The sequence below is a fragment of the Eublepharis macularius genome, chromosome 16 (genome assembly GCF_028583425.1).
Source record: "Eublepharis macularius isolate TG4126 chromosome 16, MPM_Emac_v1.0, whole genome shotgun sequence".
Taxonomy (NCBI): domain Eukaryota; kingdom Metazoa; phylum Chordata; class Lepidosauria; order Squamata; family Eublepharidae; genus Eublepharis; species Eublepharis macularius.
The window spans coordinates 46,992,352-47,017,542 of NC_072805.1; the positions used below are offsets into that span (position 1 = coordinate 46,992,352).

The 25,191-nt window shown below is 47.4% G+C and overlaps 1 protein-coding gene across 2 annotated transcripts in view; it reads left to right on the top strand.

Annotated features, from left to right (window-relative positions):
* The window catches only part of ZFPM1 (zinc finger protein, FOG family member 1), a 96,718-nt gene that overhangs the window by 29,736 nt on the left and 41,791 nt on the right, over positions 1–25,191 (top strand). For both annotated transcript variants that reach the window (XM_055000869.1, XM_055000870.1), the window contains exon 2: positions 23,076–23,207. In XM_055000869.1, the coding sequence (XP_054856844.1) occupies positions 23,076–23,207 (132 nt within the window). The remainder of the gene's footprint in view (positions 1–23,075; positions 23,208–25,191) is intronic.

Consider the following 25,191-nt stretch of genomic DNA (forward strand, 5'->3'; position numbering starts at 1 on the left):
TTAGAATGCTGCGCTCTTAACCGCTACACCAAACTGCCTCCCAAGACTTGTGGGATACTCCTGTGCTGCTGTATAAACCATAAGGTAGCATTTCCTGCCTGGAAACTAATGCATCCCCCAAATGGTTTACTCTTGAGAGTGTAACAGTGTAAGACTTACTTGTCTTCAGAGGAGCACCCCCACATTCCTGTGTGAATCAGACAAGCCTCAGCCGTTTTAGGTGTGCACCTAAAGGTATATTGTGAACATGCATTTAAAAATGTTAAGTATTAATGTCGTAAACCCATGTTTGCTACCATTTCCAGAAAATTGAGGTGTATGTGGGTATTAAATAGCAAGCCTAGGTGTGTCTCTGTGTATTATGTGCTATGGCCCTTAGAATTAATAAGGTATACAGTGAATCGTTGCAACTCCCTCCTCCCCCACTTGATAGACATGTACTAGATTTTTTCCGTGTTGCTTGGGGAAGGAGATGAGAGAATATGGTAAGCCTGCTGTGTGTCCTGATTAATTATAGAAGGACTATGTATCCTCTCTAGAAAGAATGGGGGGTTGCAATAGGGGCACAGGATTTCCCTGAAAGCACGCAGAAATTCCTCCTGGCATACGTATGTCCACAGTAAAGAAATAAGGAACATTTTCCTGAGTGAATTCTCCCCCCCACCACCACCACCTCAGTGTAGATATGATGAATACTCATTTGTTTCTAGGAGGTAAAGTCAATGTCAGTTCCCCCCCACCCCCGAAGTGATGCAAGCTTGTGTGTGAGATGCTGGTATTGGAATATAGGGCTGGCAACCTGAAATAAAAGGGATTTTTTTTTAGATACTGCCTTGCAGTAAAGATTTCCAACGTGGTACACAGAACGCTAAAGCCGATCAATGGCATGGCATCAGGAAAGATCGTAAAGCTGTTTAAAGCAAGTAATATAAAATAAAGCCCAACTGAGCAATAAACAGGGAGCAGAAACTCAGCTTTGGGGAAAAAAGAGAAATCTTTTCACTAGCATCCGGGCAAGTGGATATCAGCGATGGAATCTTGCATATACCTCCCATTCCCGTTTTCCAGGAGCTACAACAGAAAAATTGCTGTGCTGCATGCAGGTGTAGCCTCTGGACACATTTTCCGGCCAAGCTGTCAAAGCAATGCGGTGCAACAACGTGGCGCAGGAGGCAAAAGGCATTACCTTCTGGGAACACACAGCAGGCCAGCGTCAAACTCAACTTAGCTCGCACCCTGGTGGTGGAGGAGGCGGCAGCAACAAAACACCTTGAACCAGCCTTGCGTCTAGGGTTGCCAAGCTCCAGGTGGTAGCTAGAGATCTCCCGCAATTACAACTGATCCACGGGCTACAGAGATCAGCTCCCTTGAAGAAAATGGCTGCTTGGGAGGGTGGAGTCTATGGCATTATAGCCTGCTGAGGTCCCTCCCCTCCCCAGCTCTGCCCTCCCCAGGCTCCACCCCCTAAATCTCCAGGAATTTCCCAATCCAAAGCTGGCAACCCTGCCTGCGTCAGCCACAACAAAGGCAAACCAAGGTTTTCATCAGGAAGGGGGGCAAAGAGGCTACCTCCTGCTCTGAGAGAGGCGTGGTAGTTGTACACAGTAATGAGTGTTCCCTCACTTTACCCTACTGTGACTGTTTTGGGGACAGGTGCTCAAGGGTGTGGCTGGTTTGAAGCCTGCCTGCAGGCCCAAGTTCTTGGATCACCACCTTCTCTTTAGTAACTGATGCGCTGGAAGAGCAAGATTCGAGTCCAGCGGCACGTTGCCCTTCTGTTGCAAGCCAGCACAGCTACCCACCTGAAAGTATCTCGATGTATTGGAAGTCCTGGGCCTGGTGCTTTTATCGGAAGTCCAAAGATCAAAAGCTTGTTGGGCCCTGTTGCTCTTTTTCCTCCTCCCTGTTTCGTGTCCTTGCAACTTGCCTTCTTTTAGGGGAAGAATATGAAAAAACTGGCACAGAGAGAGCTTCCAGTTCTGTTGTTGCTTTCTTACAGGATGTGACCGTGAAGCCAGACATTTATCTGTTATAAAAGGGGAATCTTTCTGCTAATTTTCTGGCGAGGATTTTTACCTTGGCACAGATAGGGGCAGCTTTTGATTATCCCTTTCCTTAAGCAATTTCATCTCTGCAGCTATACGGAGCAATTACATGAGAGAAGGCCTCAGCCCTGGGAGAGTTCTGAATTGCTGAATAGCTGCAGTTTTTAACGTTCTTGATGTCTGTGTGTGGCGTTGGATGATGGCTGCCCTCTCCTGTGCCATTGTATGGATTTATTAAATTATTTTTTTTGCTGCTGAGATCAGCATAAGAACTGGATTGTGAGAAGGGATCCATTCTGGCGGTGCTCTCGACAAAAGTCTTCTGAAATACAACGCCAATGCCGAACAACGTCATTACTAGAAACGCCTCGTGCTTGTGGACCTGTTGAAATGCAAACTTGTCCCGCAGCTCCTCTTTTAAAAAAACATTTCATTTTACAGCATTTGGGTGTGGGGAGGGGAAGAGAGAAAGCCCCCCTCTCTTTCCAGGCCTTCTGTTTGCCTCCCCATTTCCAAACTTCCCCTTCTCTTGCCCCTATCAGATGAAAAGCCTGGCGCTGCATTAAAAGTCGCCTCCTCTTTTTACGAAGCAATCTCTTTTTATCCATCTGATGTGTCTGCGGACTGGGGATAGCTCTATTAGAATCTTTTCCTCTCTTAAAATCTATCAGTGCGTTATCGGCCCCCATCTGAAACGTAAAGTCACTTCATTGCTATTGCCCTCGTATTTTCTTTCTCATTATTTGTCTCCTCTCTTCTTTCCTTCTCTCTCTCTCTCTCTCTCCCCTCCCCACCACTTCCCTTCTTCGCTTGATATGATGCGAGCTCTCTCTCTCTCTCTCTCTCTCTCTCTCTCTCTCTCTCTCTCTTGCACTATTAGTATTAGTAATCGCGTCCCCTGAAGTGAAACAATCTTTTGTAATCTATCAGTGGTTTATCGGGCCTATCTGAGAGCTGAGAATGGCCGGCCCCTGAGATGGCGCCATACTCGAGAACTGATAAAGTTACAGAGTTCAGTCCGTGATGAATGTTAAGTAACTGCACCCGCCTCAGATAGGATATAGACTTGGCAGAGAGCACAGCTCTGTCTGAAACCAATCTCCCTGATAGCACAAGCAGGACTGTTTTTTCTCAGGCTGTGGCTCTCCTCCTCCTCCTCCTTTCTCTGCCCCTTCTCTTTCCTTTCCCTGGAGATTTGGGGGAACAGGGTAAGGAGGGGCGGGGAGCTGTCGAAGCCAACCTGAGAGTTCGGGTCCTCTTTTGACCTTCGGGCAGCCATCTTATATCAAGGGTGCCCTCCAAAATGTTGTGTAAACTTTGCCGGGTTTCTCACGGTCATCTTTCTTCTTGGATATGTTGAGCCAAGAAGAATGGTTGTAATTAGCGTTCGCAACAAAGGGATAATTCTGTCCCTCATTGGGGGACTAGCAGTGCAGTTCCTTTGAAGAATTACTCCTTTTTACCTGTATTGATTTCAGCGGACTTAGACTGGAGTATCTCGACATAGGTATGTGATTCAGTGTAGGTAAGGGAGCTGGGAGGGTTTCTTCTGACTGCTTCTGTACAAACACCCAGGTTCAAAATGTGTGATAATCACAGTTATTAAGCAGGAGTGTGATAACAGATTGTGGCATTTTACTTTTCTTTAAAAAAACCCACAAAAGATTGAACTTCTTCCTAATTCCCCTTTTAAAGAACAAAAAATCCCCTTTCTTTCACCATACATATCAAAGAAAAAAAGCCTTCACCCATTGCAAATCTCATACGTCACAGTTATTAAGGGGTGTTGAATTTTCCTGTCAGCTACAGGTTACGGCATTGTGTTTTGACTATGTATGTATAGTCGCAAAGGATAGTATACTTTAGGAACTAGTATAAATAATAATTTATTTGAAGGGCGTGTTTCCCTTTTGTACATTACATGGTCTACTTCATGTGTACATGAGAGAGCCAAATTTTTAATATGTGAGGCAGTCTTTAAATTAACGTTCCCACTTTTTCTATAAAGCGCACATCGGAGGAAAGAAAGAATTCACCCCTTTTATCCTCCTTTTGAGTATGACATTGTGGCTAAAGGATGATAAGACTTGATTATTCTGTGGTAAGTATTGTCTGGTTTTGAAGAATGTCTGCTTTGAGGGTACTTCGTAGCAGCAGGTATTTTGTGACGGCAGGGGGTCCATTCAGCTGGGTGCACGCATAAATGAGGCCAGAGTTAAAACTGGAGCGTTTCGTTCACTTCTGCAGATAGGAGCACAGTTCTTCGGGCTGTTCCGTCCATCTGTGACCGTGTCTCATTCAAACTGGGGGTATATCTACAATACATACTTGTATAGTGGCTTTATTGCAGTTTAAAAGCCGGATGCCCCCAATGCTAAATGTGTGAGGATGCTGAGGAGATACCTCAGCCCATCTTGCAGAACTTTATTTCCTTGAGGAAAGGGAGTGACTGTTCAACCAGTTTAAGTAGGGTGTCAATCTTCCCTCAAGAGAGGAAGATTGCGATGCGGCTTAGCAGAGGCCCCGTCTCCAAAATGCTGCTTGAGTGAGTCTCTTTGCATTGCCTTTAAATTAAGCACAGTGGGATGAGGAGGGGGGGTGATGCCTATCTGCCTTCAGCATCTCCCCTTCCCTCCGCGTTGTCTCCCACCCGCCCCACACTTAGCGTTTTTAATCAGGGGGGGGTATATGGAAGGGATAATGCATTGATGGCGCCCGGGTTGCCATGGAGACCCACGTGAAAGGTCAGGCCGAGTTTATCTTGGCGCGATAGAGAAGGACTCCTAATGAGCAAGAGGTGCTCCCTGACTTAGGGGCTGGGCGTAGCCCGAACATTATCAACTGCTCACACCAGACTGATATTAAAATTATCTGAGACAAGTTTAAAGTTTGGGCAGGGACGGGAAGAGCGAGCGAGCCAGAAAGCGGCCTGTGCTGGGGCTTGCCAGTTTGGTGGTGGGCTGATAGGGTGCTGGCTGCCTTTCTCAGCCCCCCCCCGCCCCCCCCCCGCCCCCACAACCTTCCCCAGGAAGGCCCAGAATTCTCCCTTACAATTCCTGTCAGTCAAACACAATCGTCTTTGCCGTTTGTCTCGTAAATTCTGAGGACTTCAAAAGCCAGACGGAAGAGTTTAGGGCGCTTGAGGAGATACAGTGGGTAATCTTTTTTTATTTTACTGAAAACCCTTTTACATACCACCTCCTAACTTGGTTACTGGCCAAACTAATAAAGGGGGCTGCTTAGCACAGCGAGAGGCCGGATGCTGCCAGACTTGTGGCCTAGGGACAGCACCCGTTTTGAATCTTGTGGGTTGCATTTGTTTATACGCTCTCCCCACGAGCAGGCTCACAGTGGATCACATCAATAAAACACAATATAAATGGTGAAAACAGGTAGCATAGCATTAAAACCTACAACGGTGCAGTTCAGTCAAACACAGCAGTGCACATATTGTGCAGATCCCTCAACATCAAAGATCCCATAGGGTGGGGTGACCAGCTGCCAGATACATCCCAGACCCAGGGCAGCAGCCCCCCCCCCCCCAGCAGAAGGCCAATGGGATTGTCCGCCCACCTCAACAACTGTATACCTGGTGGAACATCTCTGCCTTACAGGCCCGGTGAAAAGATAGTAAACCTTGCCGGGGCCAAGTTTCCACAGACAGAGAGTTCCACCAGGTTGAGGTTGCTGGGTTTTTACCACATACTTAAAGTGCTGGCATTGGGGAGCAGAGATTGGGTTGGGTCACTTCTATGTTGCTGCCTTGATTTGATTAAAACGTCGTTTGGGCCTGCCAGCGACTGACTTTCAACAGTGCGAGGCAGCATCACAAAAAGGGAGGGCAAATGGGTTGTGGATCTTCTGAAACCACCGGAAGAGCACCTTGCAAATCCCTCTCGTGTGCTTTGCCTTGTTGGGTTGTATCCTACCTACCTCAACTTCTGCTGGTGCAAGAGGGAGGAAGATCTCCTTTTCAAAGTGTTTTGTATAATAGCTTAATATTGACTATTCTGTCCTCTGTCTTGGGTCTGAACTGGATTTGGAGGGCCGATATTTTTGGTTTAAAGAAGGGAGCTTTGCTGGACCTCTGCAACTCACAGGCACTTCATCAGGATAAATCCTGTGTCAGCACTTTGATTTCTTTTATCTGAGGAGCCTTTCCTGATTAAATGGTGACTGCCAGTTTAAAACAGATGCTGGTTTGGTTGAATGATTGATTTGGTGTGTTGTTCAGTACCGGCTGAGAGTTAAATCTCAACATCAGAGCCCTGCACACTCAAACCAAAGGCCTGTCTGGCTCAACACCCTGTTTCTACCAGCAACCAGCTGGGTGATTGTGCAAAAGCCACATGACTGGGGCATGAAAGCTACCACATCCTCCCCAGCAACTGGCATTTGTAGATACACTGCCTCTGAACCTGGAGGTTCCACTGAGCAGTCGTAGCCAATCAGTTCCACAGATTCCCCCCATCTCCCTATTAAACCACCCTTTCTTACACCCGTGGCCCTCACTACATCCTATGGCAGTGAGTTCCATAACACGTGCGTGTTTTGCATGAAGAAATGCTCTTCTTGGTTTGTCCTAAATCAGCTGCCAATAAATTTCATTGGGTGACCCTGATTTTCTTGTGTAATGCAACACAAGGGGGCGGGGGGAGTCTCTGTATTCACTCTCTTTGCATTGTGCACAAAAGCTTCTGAGGCTCCAGGGGGAAGGGAAACCTCACGTTGGGCAGCAGATTTCTGATCTGCAACGATTTTGGCATCTTTGTGGGCCTTCTATCTCTGCTTTGTGTCTGGCCGAGGGCTCTTCTTTCTCTCTTATCTGCCCAGCATCCTCTTTGGCGGTCTCCAGCGCTATCTCCTCGCTTACCCATCTCCCCTAGCAGATAGGGGTTTGTCTGTGCACTGTTGCCTGGTCTTATTGTCCTCTTCATGGTGAGAGACCCTACCATTCAATAGCTTTGGGTTCAGGTGAATATGCAACCCTGCTTTGGTTTCAGTGACTGGAGGAGGTGGTTTAAGCCGGCAGAAGGACTGGAGAACTGATTTCCTCTCACCAAAAGCTCAGTGTGTTTTTGAGAAGATAGAATTTCCTGTCAGAACTGAACTAAAGTCACCCTAATAGCTGCAATTCCAGAAGTGTTGCCATGTTAATTTGTTGCCACAAAAATAAACAGATTTAGGGCTCCTTAAAGATGAACTCAGTTTATTCCACTGTGAGACTTTGTGGACTACATGAAACCGAAGTGGGCTTTGCTCCGCAAATCCTTACACGGGAATAAAACTTTGTTAGGGTTTCAGACGTCACAAGACCCACGTTTATAATAATTGCGGTATTTTTTCCCTCTTGTTAAAGACCAGAATCTTTCAGAAGCTGTTTTTATCTGGTTGGCATTCAGCGCCTCCCAGAAGCTCTGGCTTTCTGGTACGTCTAAAGGCACTTTGCCCTTTCCCTTTACAGAAGCTGCAGCAGCTACGAGCCAGGAATTTAAGGGGGCAAAGCTCCTTTTTGGACTGCAGTAAGGGAGGTGAAGAAACCACACACACATTGCTCCTCCATGTTTAACAAGAAACGTTTTGTCCTGATGTGTTAACTTTCTATATGCAGGGAATGGGTTTCTTTTTAAACATGGGGGATTTCTAGCATAGCCTATACCCTGAGACACTAATTTTCTGTATGGAAGAAGCTGTGGTATAGGAGGCCTGCCACCTGTAGGCTAAAGCTGTATAGTTCAGAATGGATTCTATTGCCCATTTTTTCTTTTGAACATCAATTCTTATTCCCTCATTTATTTGCACTTCTCTATTGTCCTGTAACTCAACAACACAGACCAGTTTAGTCTTTTCTGACCTCCCATCTTGCTTTTTAGGGTCTCTTTAAGGGAAATCCTCTGAAGCCAAGCACCACCTGCCTTCCCCCCCACCGCCTGAACTGTTGAGCTGGCTTGCTGGTATAGATAAAAGCTGTGTAATATCCTCTCTTGGGACCAACCAGAATATTACAGAGCAGCATGCAAGCTTTCAAGGTCTCTATGACTCTTCATCAGGATTGGTGTTTAATATTTTTTTTAAAGGTGGAAGGGAGAGAAAATAAGTTGCTTAAGAACATAGAAGTAAAGTCCCAAAACCCGCCGCTTTAAGACTGAATGCTACAGACCAGATTGGTTTTGTTTAGAAGGTGCTGGGCGCAGAATAGGTTTTCAAGGTGCACCTAGTTGCTGGGGAAAAGGAAATAACAGTAAAAGTGGTATTCTTCCTCTGTGAAAATGAAAGATGGTATGCAAGTGGCTTCGACCACTGATGCTTACAACAGCCCTCTGGAGCAGGCTATGAATGTTGGATCATGTTTGAGCAGAGATTGGAACCCTGGCTTCCCCACTTTTATGGCTGAGTGAGACAGAGAGGAGTTACCTCAAAAATTACCTACTAGTGGCAGAACAAGGATTTGAATCCAGACCTTTCCAAAGTCTGCTCTGTAACCCCGGAGACAGCACTGTGCCTTTTGTCTGTCTTGTGCACCTCATGGGTTTGCAAGAGTCTCTCGCCCCTTCCTGGGCCTGTGTGTGAAAAGAAAAAGCGTGCTGAAGCCTCTTGTCTATTTAAAAAGCTTTTATTGTCTGGTGGGAATGACCTCGGCCGACTTCAGGGGAGCGAAGCCTTCTCCCAGAGTCTTTGTTTTATCTCTCGTGGGTGGGTGTATCTATCCTATCCTGCTATCTTTGCTTCACAGCAGAGTTATGTTTATGTTCGACATGTTCCCTCACCAGAGAGCAGCAGGTTCTCTTGGAAGGCTTCCTTGCAAAAACGGGGGGGGGGGGGTCTGTTGAAACGTGCCCCATCGATGCAGCTTTAGGGAAAACTTCAAAACCACTTTCCCCCCTCCAAGGGTCTGCCACGTAAGCAGCTCGAAAGAACCAGGTGGATTCTTGAGAGAGAAGCGTGTACACCCCCCCCCCCCGCACACACACTTTTCTGCCTCGTTCATTGACTTGTCAGGTATATAGAGGGTAGCGCACAGTGTGGGAGGGAGGCAGAGGGGGAGAGAAGTTGTCAGTTGCCAGGCTGAATGGCTGCCTCCCCTGATCTCCAGGCTGGTGGGAAAGTTCGAATCTGTTGCTATTTTCTATCTCTTATCGCTGTTTCTTATCGTTCCTCTCTTGTCTACATGCCTGCTTGCGGATTGCCCAGGGTCTTTCTCTTGGCAGCTCAAGGGGGCGGGGGGGGCGGGGGTGGAATCATCTCTTTTGCTATATATACGCTGTATTCTTTTTAATTTACCGGAGGAATGAGAAGGATCAAGAAAAGGTTTATTGTTCAGATGTTGAAAGAAGTTTAATTTGAGTGAAATGATCAAATAATTACATGTCTAATGGCGATTTGTGCTGACCCCCGCCCCTCCGCACTTCCTGAAGCCAGTGTTCCGTGTGCCTCTCCGTCCGAAATTATCCATTCACTAGCATTGTTCATAGGAGGGCCGTTTCTTGAATATCTTTCAGAACAGCGGTGTCTAGGCACTTAATTGCATAGAGGAAGCAAGCGGGCTTGGTGCATTCCCCTCTGCATGGAGCCTCAGTATCCTCTCAAGGACCTTTGCAGAAAGTCATGGCAAAGGACAGCCCTTGTGTCATAACGGTACTTGCTGATCTGCTGCGTTGGATCCGGACCTTATCTCTGGAGGAAGCGCTTCTATGGTGTGCGTGTGCACGTGCGCATGTGCGTGTGCACGCGCCTTTATCCAGCACGTAAAACTATAGTGCCTTGGTCCCAAGAAAATATGATTCCCCCCGCTCAATACAGGGCCATTCCAAGATTTCTGGAATGTGGTGGAGCATTTTTTGAGGGCTCTGATTGGACAGTGCCTGTGAGGTCATGAATGGTGACTCTCTCTTACATGCCTTCACCACGTTGTCACTCACTGCCTGGACTGCAAAAGGGTAACTCTTAACTGGAGCCAAGAATTATTGATGTCAAGGTCAAATTTGGAGAAGCCCCCCACTTTGGCTGTATTACACATCTTCAGGCTTGGACACTTAAGTAGGTTCCCTGAGGAAATCAAACTGACAAGATGGTTATCCCTGTTTTGGTTTTAGTCTATTTCACCTCCTTTTCTTGTAGACTCTCTGCCGCCTCCCGTGCGCCTCATTTTGAGATGGAATGCACACCATCCAGCTGTTGAGACAGGGGGATGGGGAGAGGCCAACATTCCAGCTGTGTTCCTAGCAAGGCCGCTTTTTCATCCTTGCCACCCATGACCTACGTACTGACTGTTGCACGGTTGCCTTTGCATTTCAACTTGCAGGACCACGATTGGCATTTATATGGTGCGTTTGAACCCTGAGCTCTTCCTGTCGTTTAGGCAGGCTTGGTGGTCTCAGGGGTGATTCAGGTTTTAGCTCAGCCAAGCTCATGCCAGTGAGGAGTGGCTTCGTGGTGCAGTGTATGCTTTGCCAGCAGAAGGTCCCAGCCGATATTAAGCAAGACCTTTCTCAGCCTGAGACCTTGAAGAGCGGCTGCCAGTCAGAGTAGACACTGCTGACCTTGGTAGACCCGATGAAATTTCCGATGTTCCATCTCGGTATCCGTACAGCAGATGGGGTAGGTGAAGGGTGTTACCCTTACACTGCAGGCAGGGATTGTAGTTGAGAGAGCAGAATGACTTGCCAAAGGCACTTGGGGCAGAGACGGAACTTGAAATGGGAATTTCCTGGCTCCAACACTAGGACTGGGACAGTGGGTTAGGGAGAAGCTCTGAACTGATCACTGGGATAAACCCACAGAGACAGGGTGGATCCCAGCCAGAAGCAAAGGAATTGAGGGAGGCACGACGAGAACGCGGAGTTTCTGTGCTTGCTTTGCTTTCACTGTGGCTTTGGCCTTGTCTCATGACCGTGGGAACACACAGTTGAGAGGTTGCTTTAAACTATTTGGGATTTGTTATGAGCTCCCTGGATTTTTCACTGCTCTAGTGCCTTTAATCTCCACGCTGTGCTGGCCTTCAATTTTGGGGGAGATCCCCCCCCCCAAAGCTGCTAACTTATGATCTCACTTCAGGGCAGTGCTCACCCAAGACCCTTTTTGCATGTGACTGTGGTCTCAGATGGCTTTTGGCAGAAGGTGGTGTAGGCTGGGAGCCTGCACTGGAAATCTGGGGCCTACAGGAATAGAGGAGTCTTGGTTTTTAAAAATGGTCTTTAGGGTGATGTGGGATTGCCTGCTCATGGTGGTGATGTGGCTGGTTCTGTTGGTCTGTCTTGCCTACCTGGTCTTGGCCAGAGATTGGACTCTTCGGTCATCATACGAAGACTCTCGAATAGCCAGCCCAAGGCGTCACTGTTCATGTCTTTCATGCTCTGTTAATACAGAGGGTAGTTGGGTTGAGGGTGCAGTTCAGTGATGACTCCTTTGAGAATGGAAATGTTGCTTTGTGGCCATGTAGTTTTTGGTGGGCTGGATTGTTTTAAATTATCCGAGTAATCTTTGTTTGGGTGAGCTTTGTGTGATTGTTTGATTTCTGGTATGAGTTGCCTTGAGCGCGTCAGGGACAGGCGGGGCCAAGACAAGTTTCAAAATATAAAAAGTTAAAAAAAAAAGGACTCCATAGAGTCAGGCAGCCACCCAGTGCCAAATAATCTTGCTGGATGTCCCGAATGGGAAACTGCCCTCACAAATGCGAAATCAGTCTTATTGATGAGATGAATTCTTCTAGTGTGGCCGCCCTGGTCCCATATCCCTCAATGAGCCAGTTTGGTGTAGCGGTTAAGAGCGGCAGGACTCTAATCTGGAGAACCAGGTTCAGTTCCCCACTCCTCCACTTGAAGCCAGCTGGGTGACCTTGGGTCAGTCACAGCTTCTAGGAGCTCTCTCAGACCCACCCACCTCACAGAGTGAGTGTTGTTGTGGGGATAATAACATACATTGTAAACTGCTCTGAGTGGGCATTATCCCGAAGGGTGGTATATAAATCAAATTATTATTATCATCATCATCATTATCATTATTATTATTAATGTTGTAGGTGAGCCTCACTTAACCCATCAGCATGGTTTAAAAAGTGGGGAAAGCTCACCTTATTGAAAGTGCAGCTGGGTCACAAAAGAACATTGAGGGGCAATGGGTCCATGTTTATGCTTTTTGAGCATTGATGGATTCCTCTCTCAGTACGGTACACTGAGGCCTTCTGCAATAAGCAAGCATCTGTACAATCTAGCATCATGCTGTTTGTTACAGGAACAGGTATCCCACTTGCCTGTCCTTTCTCCTTGAGTAGCATACCTCGCCCAAGGCTTTCAAAGCTGCTAACTAGGTACACAGGGTAAAGGGAGCTTAGAGGAACCTGCCATTAAGTTCAAAGTGGCTATTTCTAGGATTTTTCTCCACCGTTCTCAGCATGAAGACTGTCAGCCGCACATTTTACTATGTCTCTCTCTCTCTCTTTCTCTTTTTTTGTCCAAAATACACCTTGAATAATGTTGATGACGCAAACGACCTTTTTTAGACTCTCTCAAAGTGATTAAGGCAAAATCCAAAACTGGGTTGTCTCAGAGAGATTTGCTGACTTAGAAGTATTCTTTATGTTGTGGAAACACAAGACTGCTCAATATGGCCTCTTGATCTAAAGATGAGTTTCAGTTTCTTAAAAAGAACAGGATTCTAGAAATCATGGGATAAAAAATGTCGTTTCCTGTTAAACTCACAAAAGCATTAGGGCTGTTCCTTCTTGACTGAGAACAGAGAATGTGTTTAGGGTTGGGCTTCAAGCTAGCATTCTCGTTGCCCTGTGTTTTGCTTTCTTTGATTTGTTCTGCCTGAATTCTCCATCGGTTGCCCTTCCAGCCTGCTCCCAAATTCTGATTTATCTTTCCTTGTCGGGAAATGGTTGGATTCTTTGGGGCAAAAAGCAGCAAAACATATGCAAATTAAGTATGCACATGTAATTTTATGTATTTGTGTACATTATTTATATAGTCCACCTTTCTAAGACTCAAGGCGGATTACACGGTTGTGTGGGTCAGTACAGTCAATTTCAAATACATTTCAATAAACAATGTAAAGGCAAATTTTGAATGGCTTGCATTATACATTCCAGAATTAGAGTTTTTATACTGTGCTCATGGTATAAAATGGTGTGCATGCGCGTTCGCGAGCACACACAGTATTTCTGTATGTCCAAGCAGAGTTACTCTTGGGCTGAGAATAACAGGAACTGCCGTAGACGAAGGCCATCCTTAGAAGAGAGTGCTACCGTTTGCATTTTTCTTTCTGGAAGCCTGTCTCGTGTGCCAAAATAGTACCTGTGGCCACATACCCATCCAGCTGCTTTCTGGAGATCAGGCTTCACACAGCTTAATTTCACCAGACGATGAGCATCGACTATTTGAAAATACCGTCCAGCTTCATGGCTGTGCAGCATCTGTTCAGCCAGGTGTGGACATCCAGGCTTTGGAAAAATGGGGAGCAGCTGTCCGAGGCCAGAGGAGCTCAAGAGCAATCCCTGCTTTTATGGCGCTGCAGTCCACCCAGATAAGGCACATTTATCAAAGAGCATTTTTTCTTTTTAGGTGGTGTTTTCGATTAAATCGCTTTAGAGAGAGGGGAAGTGCATGAATGGAAGATCCTGCTCAGGCGTTTCTTCTTCGGTCGTCATTCCCACCCTGCCCCGCCCTTCCGATCTTGCCGTTCCCATGCCATATATCTAAAGAGGGAAAGTGAGCTGTTTCCTGGATTAATTGGATTTCAGGGGTTTTGCAGGCTTCCAATCAGGGTGCCGAGTCTAGGTAGTCGGTCTTGCATCATGAGCTGTTCTCCAGATGCTCTGCGGTCCTGGAATTTTCTTGCCTGGCTCTTTGGGGACAGCTCTTGATGCCTGGTGATAAACTGCTTGGACATCTGGTGGTTAATGCTGGTCTGTTTTTTTAAAAAAAATCTGTTTGCAATAAATCTTTAATTTATGTATGTTTCCCCTTTGGAGTGGAGGGAACTTGAAAACTGCAGCGGGGCTCAGTGACAGATAGTCTCTGCCCATCTCCAGTTAAAAGATCTCGGCTAGTGAGTGTTAAGGAAGACTTTTTCTGCCTGAGATGCTACAGAGCAGAGAAGGCAGTACTGAGCTAGATGGACCAGCAGTTGGAAAGACAGCTTCCATGTTCATCTTTGTTTCCTTACAACAGCCCTGGCACATTAATTTTATTATCCCCACCGTGCTGATAGGAAGTTGCGGTCTATGTATTTAAATATATTCATTCGCTTATATCCTGCCTTTCTTGCCAATGAGGACCCAAAGTGGCTTGCATCATTTTCCTCTCCTTGATTTTCTCCTCACAATAACCCTGTGAGGTAGGTTAGGCTAAATCAGAACCATAGGGTTGGAAGGAACCTCCAAGCTCATCTAGTCCAACCCCCTGCACAATGCAGGAAATTCACAACTACCCCCCCACACACACACACACACTGAGTGTGTGATGGCCCCAGGATCACCCAGCAAACTTCCATGGCAGGGTAGAGATTTGAACTTGGGACTCTCAGATCCTAGTCCGACACTCAAACCACTATACTGCACTGTCTGTATGGCAGAGGTCTCGGCTCTAGGGCTGGGACTCTCATGTGGGTCAGAAGCTCCACTTGCTGGATTTGGCTCCCTTTCAAAAGGACCTGCTGCATAGAGAGCCAGACTTGCCACAGTTCTTGCCTCTCTTTGCTGAGAGGAGAGTAGGGCATTGAGACAAGGTTGCTTAGCTCGGGAAATGATTCCTCCAGGTCTCCCCTGACCCTTGGCTGGTTCCGCGCCTTGTGATGCTCGGCTTATGTTCTCATCCCTGGCTGTTTTGTTCCACTGTGCAGGGCCAGTGGTATAACCATAGTTCCGGTACCCCCTCTTCCTGTCACATGACTCTGCTATCACATTTTCACAGCTCAATGGGTTCTGGGTCAGGAAGCGTGGAAGACCATGGCTGGGAGGATTGGGCTGAGAGAGAGACTGGCCTGAGGTCTCCCAGTCCGTCTTCATAGTTAAGAGAAAAGAACTACCTGGACAGTTGCCCTGTGGAACTCAGTGTCACAAGAGAGTTGCTTTAGCATAGTGGTTAAGTGGTTGGATTGTCAATCAGCACTCTGCTGGTTTGAATCCCATTACTGCCTTAGCATAGTGGTTAAGTGGTTGGGCTGTGAATGGGCACTCTGCTGGCTCGAATCCTACTACTGCCATAGCATAGCAGTTAAGTGGTTGGGCTGTGAATGAGCACTCTGCTGGCTTGAATCCCACTACTGTTGTAGCATAGCGGTTAAGTGGTTGGGCTGTGAATGGGCACTCTGCTGGCTCGAATCCTACTACTGCCGTAGCATAGCAGTTAAGTGGTTGGGCTGCAAATGAGCACTCTGCTGGTTTGAATCCCACTCCTGCCATGAGCTCAGCAAGTGGCCTTGGGTAAGCCACCCCTCTCAGCCCCAGCTTTATTGTCAGGATAATAACGACACTGAATTGGTTTGCTGCTTTGAATGGGGCGGTATGTAAGGGCAGTTATTAAGATGCCCTGATAATCACTGGCTCTGACAGGCTCTAAGGATTGGATTGAGGAGGCGGCATGTTCAGGTCCGCGAGTCAGAGCTGGCCCTGGCAGTCAGAATGGCAGGTTCCGTTTTCATTAGTAGATTGCGAGGTTCCAGTAACACAGGTTGGCGTTGGGCACTGCTTTGCTCTGAGGGTAGCAGGGCTGCTGCCTTAGACGCCTCCCGGGTCTGTCCAGGCACAGCCATCCGTCCGGAAATGCTTTGTTCCGATGCTCCCTTCCAAAAATTTCTCCTGCAATGGGTGTACAAGATGGTTGTGCAAGAGCGCGTGCATTGAGCCTTTTTCAGGAAATGATCCAAGAGGCTTGTATTCCTATTGCTTCTACAAACTAGTTGAGCCCCCCCCCAATCTGTACCACACCCAATCTTTTCCCCCGTGGGTTAATAGAAGGGGCTGGGGGGGGTCAGAAAGCCAGTTAGCATCTGCACAGTGAACTTTGTCGCCTCATCTCAGATTAATGCGAGTTCTTCTTTACAATCACTGTAATTTAAAAAAGAAATCCTTCCTTGTTATCAAAGGGGGGGGGAAGAGTCCAGTTAATCGTCTAAGCGGAGTATCTTGGAAGTGAATGTGTTCTTGGCTCAGCCCCTCTCTGTAAAGCCAGCCTTCAGTAATTCAGTTTTAAAGCATGAAAAAAGGGAGTTGATGAAATTCCACTATCAGCACTGAACCAATATGCAAAATATCTCGCTGAAAATCAAATAGCTATTATGTTTTCATTTCCATTTCAGCGTATTTGCTTAATGAAGAATAGACAGATCAGACTGACTGAGGGAGCCTGCATGAGTTGATAACTCCTCAAGGCTTCCAGCAATCCCACAGAAATGATGCTCTTCTTGCTGCCTTGGCTGCTCTCTCCTCTGCTCTCCCCCCCCCCTCCAGCCCAGCGCTCTCTTTTCTTCCCCCCTCCCTCTCTCCAGCCTGGAAAAAAAACCCAGGAGCCCAGTTAACCCACACAGCTTGGCACGGGGAAGCTGGCTCCAGCTGGCATGTCTGCAGCTGCGAATGTTCCTGCAAACGATGGGATGTTTTTGAGACAATAGCATTTGAGTGGGCTGTCATTAATTTCAAAAGTCAGATGTGTTGCGGGCTCAAGCAAGAGCCCTGCCATCTGGTCCCAAAGGACTGTCTCTGAAATAGCAAATTTGCTAGTAATCTTGCATGGTTATTTGGGCACGTGGCTGGACTTTGCTGCTGGGGTAGGATGGACATACTGGGACCATGAGGAATGGGGGGGGGGCGACCTTCTTTGGCTCTGTCACAACCCCAGCAGCGGAGCCATTGAACCCCTGGTGCTCTTGGAAGCTGGGACGGATCCTCCTTCTTTTACATTGCTGAGGGCCTCGCAAGGTGATGGCTCCAGATTTACAATATGAGTTTGGAAGTGCCTGACAGTGGGTTTAGACTGGAATAACTCTGCTTAGGATTTCATCAAGAAAGAGGATGCTGAGTTTTAGAGAGGTCATCGGTTGTTGTTGTTTGTTTGTTTTTTAGGAATCTGTGGTATTTTTAAAAAAAATTGCACAAGGGCCCACCAAACCTATCTTGCATAATTTTCAAGTTTGCCTGCTCCATCAGAAGAGCTAGAATCCTGATGCTCTTTTTTAAAAAAGAAAGAAATGGCTGCAAAGTTCTGCAGGGTGTTGTTGAAGGTTGTGCCGTGTATTATTTATTTATTTATAGTCCGCCTTTCACATTGAGATCCAATGTGGTTTACACAGGACCTGTGAAAATACACTATAATCAACAGCTGGAACAATAAATCAACAGTACAACGATGAAAAGTTAGGACATTCAGTAAAAGAGAGACAGTAGGATATGGTAGCAGAAAATTTGAAAAAAGATGATGGGAACGCCACTGATGCAGTGACTATAGAGCCCGCTCCCAAAGGAGGATCCATACCAGTATAAATATTGTACCACCTATTCTTGTAATGGGCAGCCTCTGCCTTGAGTGGCACATTGCCCACCTTGCCCTGAAAAGGCAAAAATGAGACGGGGAGGGGAGGGGAGGGGTGGCACACGCCGTGCATTTCTCCAGACCCCAGCTACTCTGTCTGACTCCAGGCATGTATATTTACGCTGGGAGAACAAAGACCCCATAATCTATACAAAGCAGACAACAATGAGCGTGAATAAAGAGCCTGCCGGAGAAGGGAAGGCAATTTATTCTAATTCTACTAATTTCAGTTCCAGCACAATTAAAAAGGCTCTGATAATATTCAGAAACAATTGCCGGCTAACAAATCGTTTCTCTCGCTGTAAATGAAACATCGTTAGGCTAATTTTTTCTTTCACGCCTTTGCGGCTCTTTGGGTTCTGATAAAGTTAACCCCCTCCCCTCCTTTTCCATCTCTGCCCCCCCTTCGCCCGGACAGAGCAAGGCTAGAACGGCAGGCCTGCACTGTTAAACACCAGCCCCCTCTCCGGTAAGGAGGGCTGGCCAAGCGCTTGGGGCAAGTTGGGCAGTGGCTTGGGACCCCGCAACGAAAAGGTCACCTCTGACCAGGCCCTGAGGATGTGGCCTCCGTGTGCCCCGGAATCTTTGGGGACATCGCTTTACTCACTTGGTTTACGTGGGGGAACTCTTCCTCTACCAGCCTCATCTCTTTGGGGGATTGCAAGTCTACCATGACTGATTCAATTAATGGGAAGGCTGGTCAGCCACCCCAGAGAAGGCAAGGGGTGGGTTAGATCCCCTGGTCTTTGTGGTGCTCCCACCGCCACAGCCCCTGGCGCTTGCTCACGTTGTACACACAGCAAGGGTGACTTCCCATGCTTCTGCACACCAAATCCAAAGGCATGTCTGAGAACTGGATCTGGCTTAGAAGAGATGAGAAGGGGACGCTCTCCCGGTACCCCTGCTCCTTAATAAGGGGCTCCTGGAAATCACTGCCTTTTCTTCCTTGTTTGACGTTTTATACACCCTGCTGCCTGCTTCCCCCGCCCTCCTCATATCTTCCCTGAAAAATCTTGTGTGTTTGTGGGGAAATCTGTGTATTTACAAGGCAAGAAGCCATTTGTAGACTTTGATATATTTTTCTCCAATAATCTGTAAATGCAGTTCCCATCAAGGCTTATAAAAGCAGCAGAGAGAGTGGAGTGTGTGTCTTCAGAGAGAACAAGAGAGAGGAAGAGGGTGAATGGAATGGACTCTCCCCCCCCCCCAGCTGTCATAAATCAACACCTCTTCCCCGGTGCCGCCAATGGTGTCAACTTTGGGGGTCCCCTAACAGTCACCGATAGCTGTGTCCTGAGAGCTGGACCCTGCTGTAGATTTACAGTCCATGCCTTTGGGGTCTGGAAAAATTTTCCTGCAGGTTATATTGGCTAATGGCTTTGCTTCATTGGCTTATTTGGAAGGGAGCGTTAGGAGAGAAGGTGGCCTAGGGTCAGCGTGGCTGGATGCATGCTGAAGCGGGTGGTCAAGCAGACAGCCTACCACTGCCTTGAGATTCCCAGCCAAGCCACTGCTTGATGACGGTGAAGGAAGCAGGAGGCAGCCTTCCCCCAGGCACCCTTCCCATCAAGAAATGGGTGATTGCCTCAGAAACACCGATGCTGTCCCACAGACCTCTGGAGCAACCTCCCATTTCCGGGAAGGAATGAAGTTTAGATTATTTTGTGTTCTTTTTAGACCGGTCAGAGACAGAGGGTCTGAAAAGCTGTGAGAATCATGTCTGACTCCCTCGAGCATAGTTGTGATGGGGGTGGGTGGGGAAAGGAGCCCTGGGGGCTGGGAGGGGCCCATGACCACCAAGGACCCGTGGAAACCCTGGAGCAGATTTGTGCCGTGGTTTGCCGCTTGGCTGATTGGTTTTTGCGATCTGGAGGACTTTCTCTGCGTGCATTTTCTGCAGCGCAGCGGCCTCTTGGTTGCGTTGTGTTTTTCTGGGTCACGTAGGGTGAGCTGTGTGAATCTGTGGGTGGATCGTCCTGCCTTGAGGCTCTTTCTGATCTCTTCTGAAGTGTAGGATCAACCTGGAGAACAGCGGCATGCGGTTCTGAAGTACAATGGCCCGTGAACTGTGGGTGGGAAAATGCTACCCCAGTCACCAAGTTAGAGAAACAAGACCTTCAAGCAACTTTGTCACTGATCAGGGAGTCCTCTTTGGCAGCCCCTATTTAAAGCCAGAATCTGAATTAAAAGAGGTATCAAACAAACTTGCCAAAACAAGGTGGATGCAAAATAAGACGACGATAAAAATATCTTGGCCAGTGCAAGAGAACAGAAATGTGCTTGTAGGGGAGCGACAATGGACTGGCGACCTGTTCCAAGAAGACCTCTAGACCTTGAAAGTGCAACAGTGGGACTTTTCAGTTTAGGAAAAAAATGGAGGGCGACTCAAGAAAGGTTTATGAAATTATGCATAGGTTAGAGAAAGTGTATAGAGAGTGAGCTTTTTCTCCCTCCCTCATAATATTAAAATTTGAGGTCACCCAATGGACGATACAGATAAAAGTACAGTGCAGATAAAAGAAATATTTCTTTACTCAATGATGAATTAAACGGTGGAATTCACTGCCACTGGATATAGTAATGGCCATAAGCATAGATCCCTTTAAAAAGAGATTAGTCCATCGGTGGCTACGGGCCGTGATGAACAAAGGGAGCCTTCATATCCAGAGGCAGCAACTTCTGAACAGCAGTGCTGGGAGCTGGTGGCAACTTCTGTGGTGACTTCTCTGCCCTGTTCCGGGCCATCCAGGGCAGCAGGTTGGCGCCTGCATGAAACAGGACTAGATGGACCACAGAACCAATCTAGCAAGGCAGCTCTTAAGTTCTTATCGAATTATCTCAGCAGAGCTCTCATGGAGAGCCAGACCCAACTGTGTTTTGGATGTGGTAATTCTGAGCACTTTATTGACAAGTGTCATGACTGAAGTATTGCATTGGGCCACCATAATGCATTTGTGTTCCCCTCGCTTATGACTTGCAGAAGGGCAATCCTATGTTCCTGCTATTGTGGGCGTCAGCTGTGCCGGTGTACTGGTAGCACAATGTTGTCATGGCCTTTATTCACATCTTTTGAGGTAATCCTGCAGGACTAGAACTCAGGCCTCCTACTTCATACCCTAGCCAGGACAGGATGGTTAACGTCTCCCTCAGATATTCTGCCCTTCTTCAGAAGAACTGGGAGTGACGGCCAGGGAGTTCTCTCCTCATTTTATCCACACAACAATCCTGTTGTGTATGTTGGGCTGTAAGAGAGGGTCCCGAGGTCACCTTTTGAGTCTCATGGTGGGGAAGGGGAATCTGAACCTGGGCCAGTCTCGTCAAAGTCCAGCAGTCTGACCATCAGTGGCTCTGATGGTGTCTTTGTAGCCCTGTAGAGGCAATGGCCGTGTTGCCCTTCTGCCCACCAAGCTCCACGCTTGGAATTCAGCAATACAGACATGTTTTAAAGGGTTTCTCTGGAGAGCTGTAGCTCAGTAGGGAACCAGAAGCTTAGCATCTGGAAATGGATCCAGAGCAATTAGCTGTGTTAGTCTGTAGTAGCAAAATAGAAAAGAGTCCAGTAGCACCTTTAAGACTAACCAACTTTACTGTAGCATAAGCTTTCGAGAATCACAGTTCTCTTCGTCAGATGCATCCGGCGAAGAGAACTGCATCTGGCGAAGAGAACTGTGATTCTTGAAAGCTTATGCTATAGTAAAGTTGGTTAGTCTTAAAGGTGCTACTGGACTCTTTTCCATCTGGAATTGGGTTCCCAAGGGGATCCCAGGAGACCAATCTGGCCTGAGATACAGAACACATCCGGACAGCGCTGAGTCCAGAACAGCTCTGTGCTGCAGAGAGGCAAAAGGAGGCTAGTGTGGGGGGGGGGGGGGAGATGAGGTGGCCTCTGCCCAGGGTATTTCCATGCCACACCCACCTCTTCCTGCTCATGTGTCCCCCTCGCAGCAATGTTGGGGGAGCCACCCACCGGGGAAAACAATCTTAACTTTGAGGCTGGGCTTGCTCATTGGTGGTGAGATACAGTGCTGGAGTCCAGGTTGTGCAATGGTGCCAGTTTTAGTTCTCTCTGGGTTTTATATCTATTCATTATGAACATTTTCATCAAGCCTAGTTCCTTTGCCAAATTTTCTATTTTATCCTTTAATTGTTTGCCGTTTTGACTTGATTTATGCACAAGAACAAGTGTCTGTGTTTTTGTTTTTTTGTTTTTTGCTCTTGGATCAATGTTAAAAAAAAATTGGTACCAGTCTCAAAAATACACGCAAAGTGCAATCAGACAAAATATTTAATCCAAAATATTTAATCCAAAATTGAATCCAGCAAGAGAAAAGGGAAACACTTGTTTGTTTATCAATCCAGGGTATCCTAAACAAATTCCAGTGTCCTCCATCTACTAATGCTCCGATGTCCCTCTTTTAATGTGAAATCGTGATGCCCCTTTGCTCATTAGAGCTTAGTCCCGTATTTGAACACAATGGTCATATATAATTTAGGTCTTTCTGTGAACACCAAACCTGTGCAACTGTAATATGGACCAATAGTGTGCTCTGTTTGGAGGGACAGCACAGAAGTTGATTTTAGCATACATTTTACTATCGCAATTGGTTATTTTTGGCTGGGGGGGGGACAGAGAATCACAATTTCATGCCACGAGCCAATAAACTCTAAAAAAAAATCTCTGACTTTCAAATCGAAGCGGAATAATCGCAAGCAGCATTTAGTAAAGTTCTGTTTCCACTGACTGGGCATTTTGCTTTTGCAATCCCTTGCAATGAAGAGTGAGCGCAGAGCACTGACCAACAGCCGGCTGTAAGGAATCCCCCAGGCCAAAGTGGCCTTTTTCTTTCCCCGTGCATGGTGGCAGCTTTCCTGTGCTGACGTGGCAAGCCATGCCTGTGCAGCTGCCCTCCTTTGCAGGAAGAAGTAGAGAGGCACAGTACAATTTGGGGGTTTATGTAGAGAGATGGAAGATGTTTAGGAATCCTGCTTGGGCTCTCCCCCCCTCCCCGCCCCGCACACCTGTCAAAGCATGGCTCTTTAGGGGTTATTCTCACTTGCGGTTAACTTAGAGGACGGGATGGATTCTGAACTGTTCTCTCTCCCCTGAAATGCCTCTACAGAGAGAAATACAAACTTTTCAAACACAGAGAAATCTGCCAACGACAAGTTGTGTGTGTCGGGCGGGGGACTTACTGGCAGTTTTGTGGATGCCCCTGACTTTGGCTGGACTGAAACCTGAACAAGTTTACGTGGTCAGCCACCCAGTTTGAAGAAGACAGCAGGCAAGCACGTAGTCCCACCGGACAGTGTTTATGCCTCACCAGAGTCCTGTTTAAATCAAACCAGAGTTAGCTGATGCAGCCTCAAGGGGCTGTCACTGGTCAAGACGCCGGGTCTGGGATTGCATCCTCTCTTTATCAATAAGAAGCGTATCATTTGATCGGGTTTTTTTGGAATGCACCAGGGAGATCCTTATTCCTACTCTTGGCTTTTGTGCTTTCAGGCTCCTTTGGTGAAATGGAGGAAGGGGACGAAGCGCCTCTGGAGGACAGTAGCCACTTGGAGAGAGGGGGGGCCGCCTCAGACCAGGAGGGTTCTGTGGAGGGAGATTCGTCCGGTTCTCCTTGCAGCGAAGGTAAGTTCCACTCCTGAGAGAGACAAGCCTTTCGAGAGTGGCTTCATCCGCATAGAGCCGTGAGTGGGAAAGGAGATGCTCTTCTTCCAAATGTAAAAAGTGGTGGTAGTTATTCCAGAAGGGGAGAGAGGGGCTGCTTGCCCAGCCCCGGGGGCGTTCTTCTTTCCTGCAGTGCCGAGTCATCCCAGGGCTGCTCCTTAAAACCGCTTTTAAGCAGCTTTACTGAATTTTCAAAATGTTTCATATGCATTATCATTTTGTAATTTGAACTAGGGTAGGCTGATGTTGCTCTGCCCGTATTGCATATCTGAGGAAGGGGAGGAGGGGGAGAGAGAGAGGCTTGCTTGAGGTTGCCTAGTGAAATATCAGAGGGGAGACCCAAACCAGGGACCTGGTTTAATTGCCACGAGGTCTCTGCGTGCCTGGCTCAGATTTGAGCCAGTGATTTTTGCATACACTCAACTGCAGTTTCTCAAGGCACAACAAGAAGAAATGCAGGCACCGAATCAGTCTGCATTTCTTGTTGCTGCGTCTTGAAAACCTGGTCAGGTGGCTCAGTGAAAACTGACCCGGAAGTGCTACATGCGTGCTCCCGTGCATACCCTTCTCTCTCGTGGTCCCAGACTCCCTATATCCTGAAAGCCAATTGCTTGGGAGCACTGAAGTTGACGAAGTTTATTTTCATAGCAAGGATTGAACCGCACAACTCATATTTCCCCTGCGCTCCCTTTTAGATTTCGTTTCATTGTCCACCCTCCTAGTGGAAATGTTCAGCCCACATGGAGAGGGGCTGCAGCCTCTCCAAGCCCCCATGGAACGTAGGTCCCAATATCCAACATTTGATGATCTGCCAGGGAAGGATGTGAATTTAGCTGATGAACTTTGACTTTCTAATCTCTCTCCTTGCAAATGCGCACACGCGATATACATACCCATCAAAGGCTGTTCTTCGCCAAAGTGTAAAGGAACCTTTGGGAGGTGATGTAGTTGGGTGTGCACTGTATATGCTTGGAGGGAGGGGAGGAGGGAAGCAGTTTACAAAAGGCCAACTGCTTGTTCGACAGCAGACTTTGGTTCATCCACCATTCCCTCCAGTTGGCCTGCAGAAGGGAAGGAAGAAGTGCCTTTATCTGATTTTGGAGCTTACTACAAAAGCTTTGGGTGGTGGGGGGAACGACTGGTCTGGGGAGGGTGAAGCGCTTCGAAGTCTCCAGCTGAGTGCTGCACCTGGCACTCGCGTACTGTGATAAAAAAAAGAGAGAGAGAAGGTGATAGCGCAAGATAACACTCCGGCTGCAATAACTGCTGCTCCTGTGGCGAATAGCAAAAAGCTTTCAGCACGATGGATAACAATCAATATGCCAGCCACTTTGATTTATAGCCAAAAATAATGGGACTTTTATCCCCGGCGATTGATTTATTTGATGTTAATCATCACCCCCCTGCCTTATCACCTGTATTAATAATCGCCAATGGCCGGTGACGTCACCCTGGGGGCGCCCTTTATGGCGCCCATCGATTGGGGCTGTTCTTGCGGCAGTTATCGAGCCTGGATGCAAAAGGCAAACATGCACTTTGGGCGCTGATCTTTCACGCTGTCTTATGCAGATAGGCTTATCGGCAGCATCTCAAACAGCCCTTAATGGGGAAAATAATTGCCATCCAAGTTGCTATGAGTACGCCACAGGGAGAGCAGTCCCAGGAAGCAGTTTCTCCTCTGTGAGCCAGCTGGGAAAAGAGGAAACAGCTCGGCCTTCTGAGTCACTAAGTAGCAGTTGGTCGCTTCTGGTGTCATAAGCCACATCATAAAGAGTCCAGTAGCACCTTTAAGACTAACCAACTTTACTGTAGCATAAGCTTTTGAGAACTGCAGCTCTCTTCGTCAGATGCATCGTCAGCTGTCGAGAACCACAGCTCTCTTCATCAGACGCATCGTCAGCTTTCGAGAACCACAGCTCTCTTCATCAGATGCATCATCAGCTGT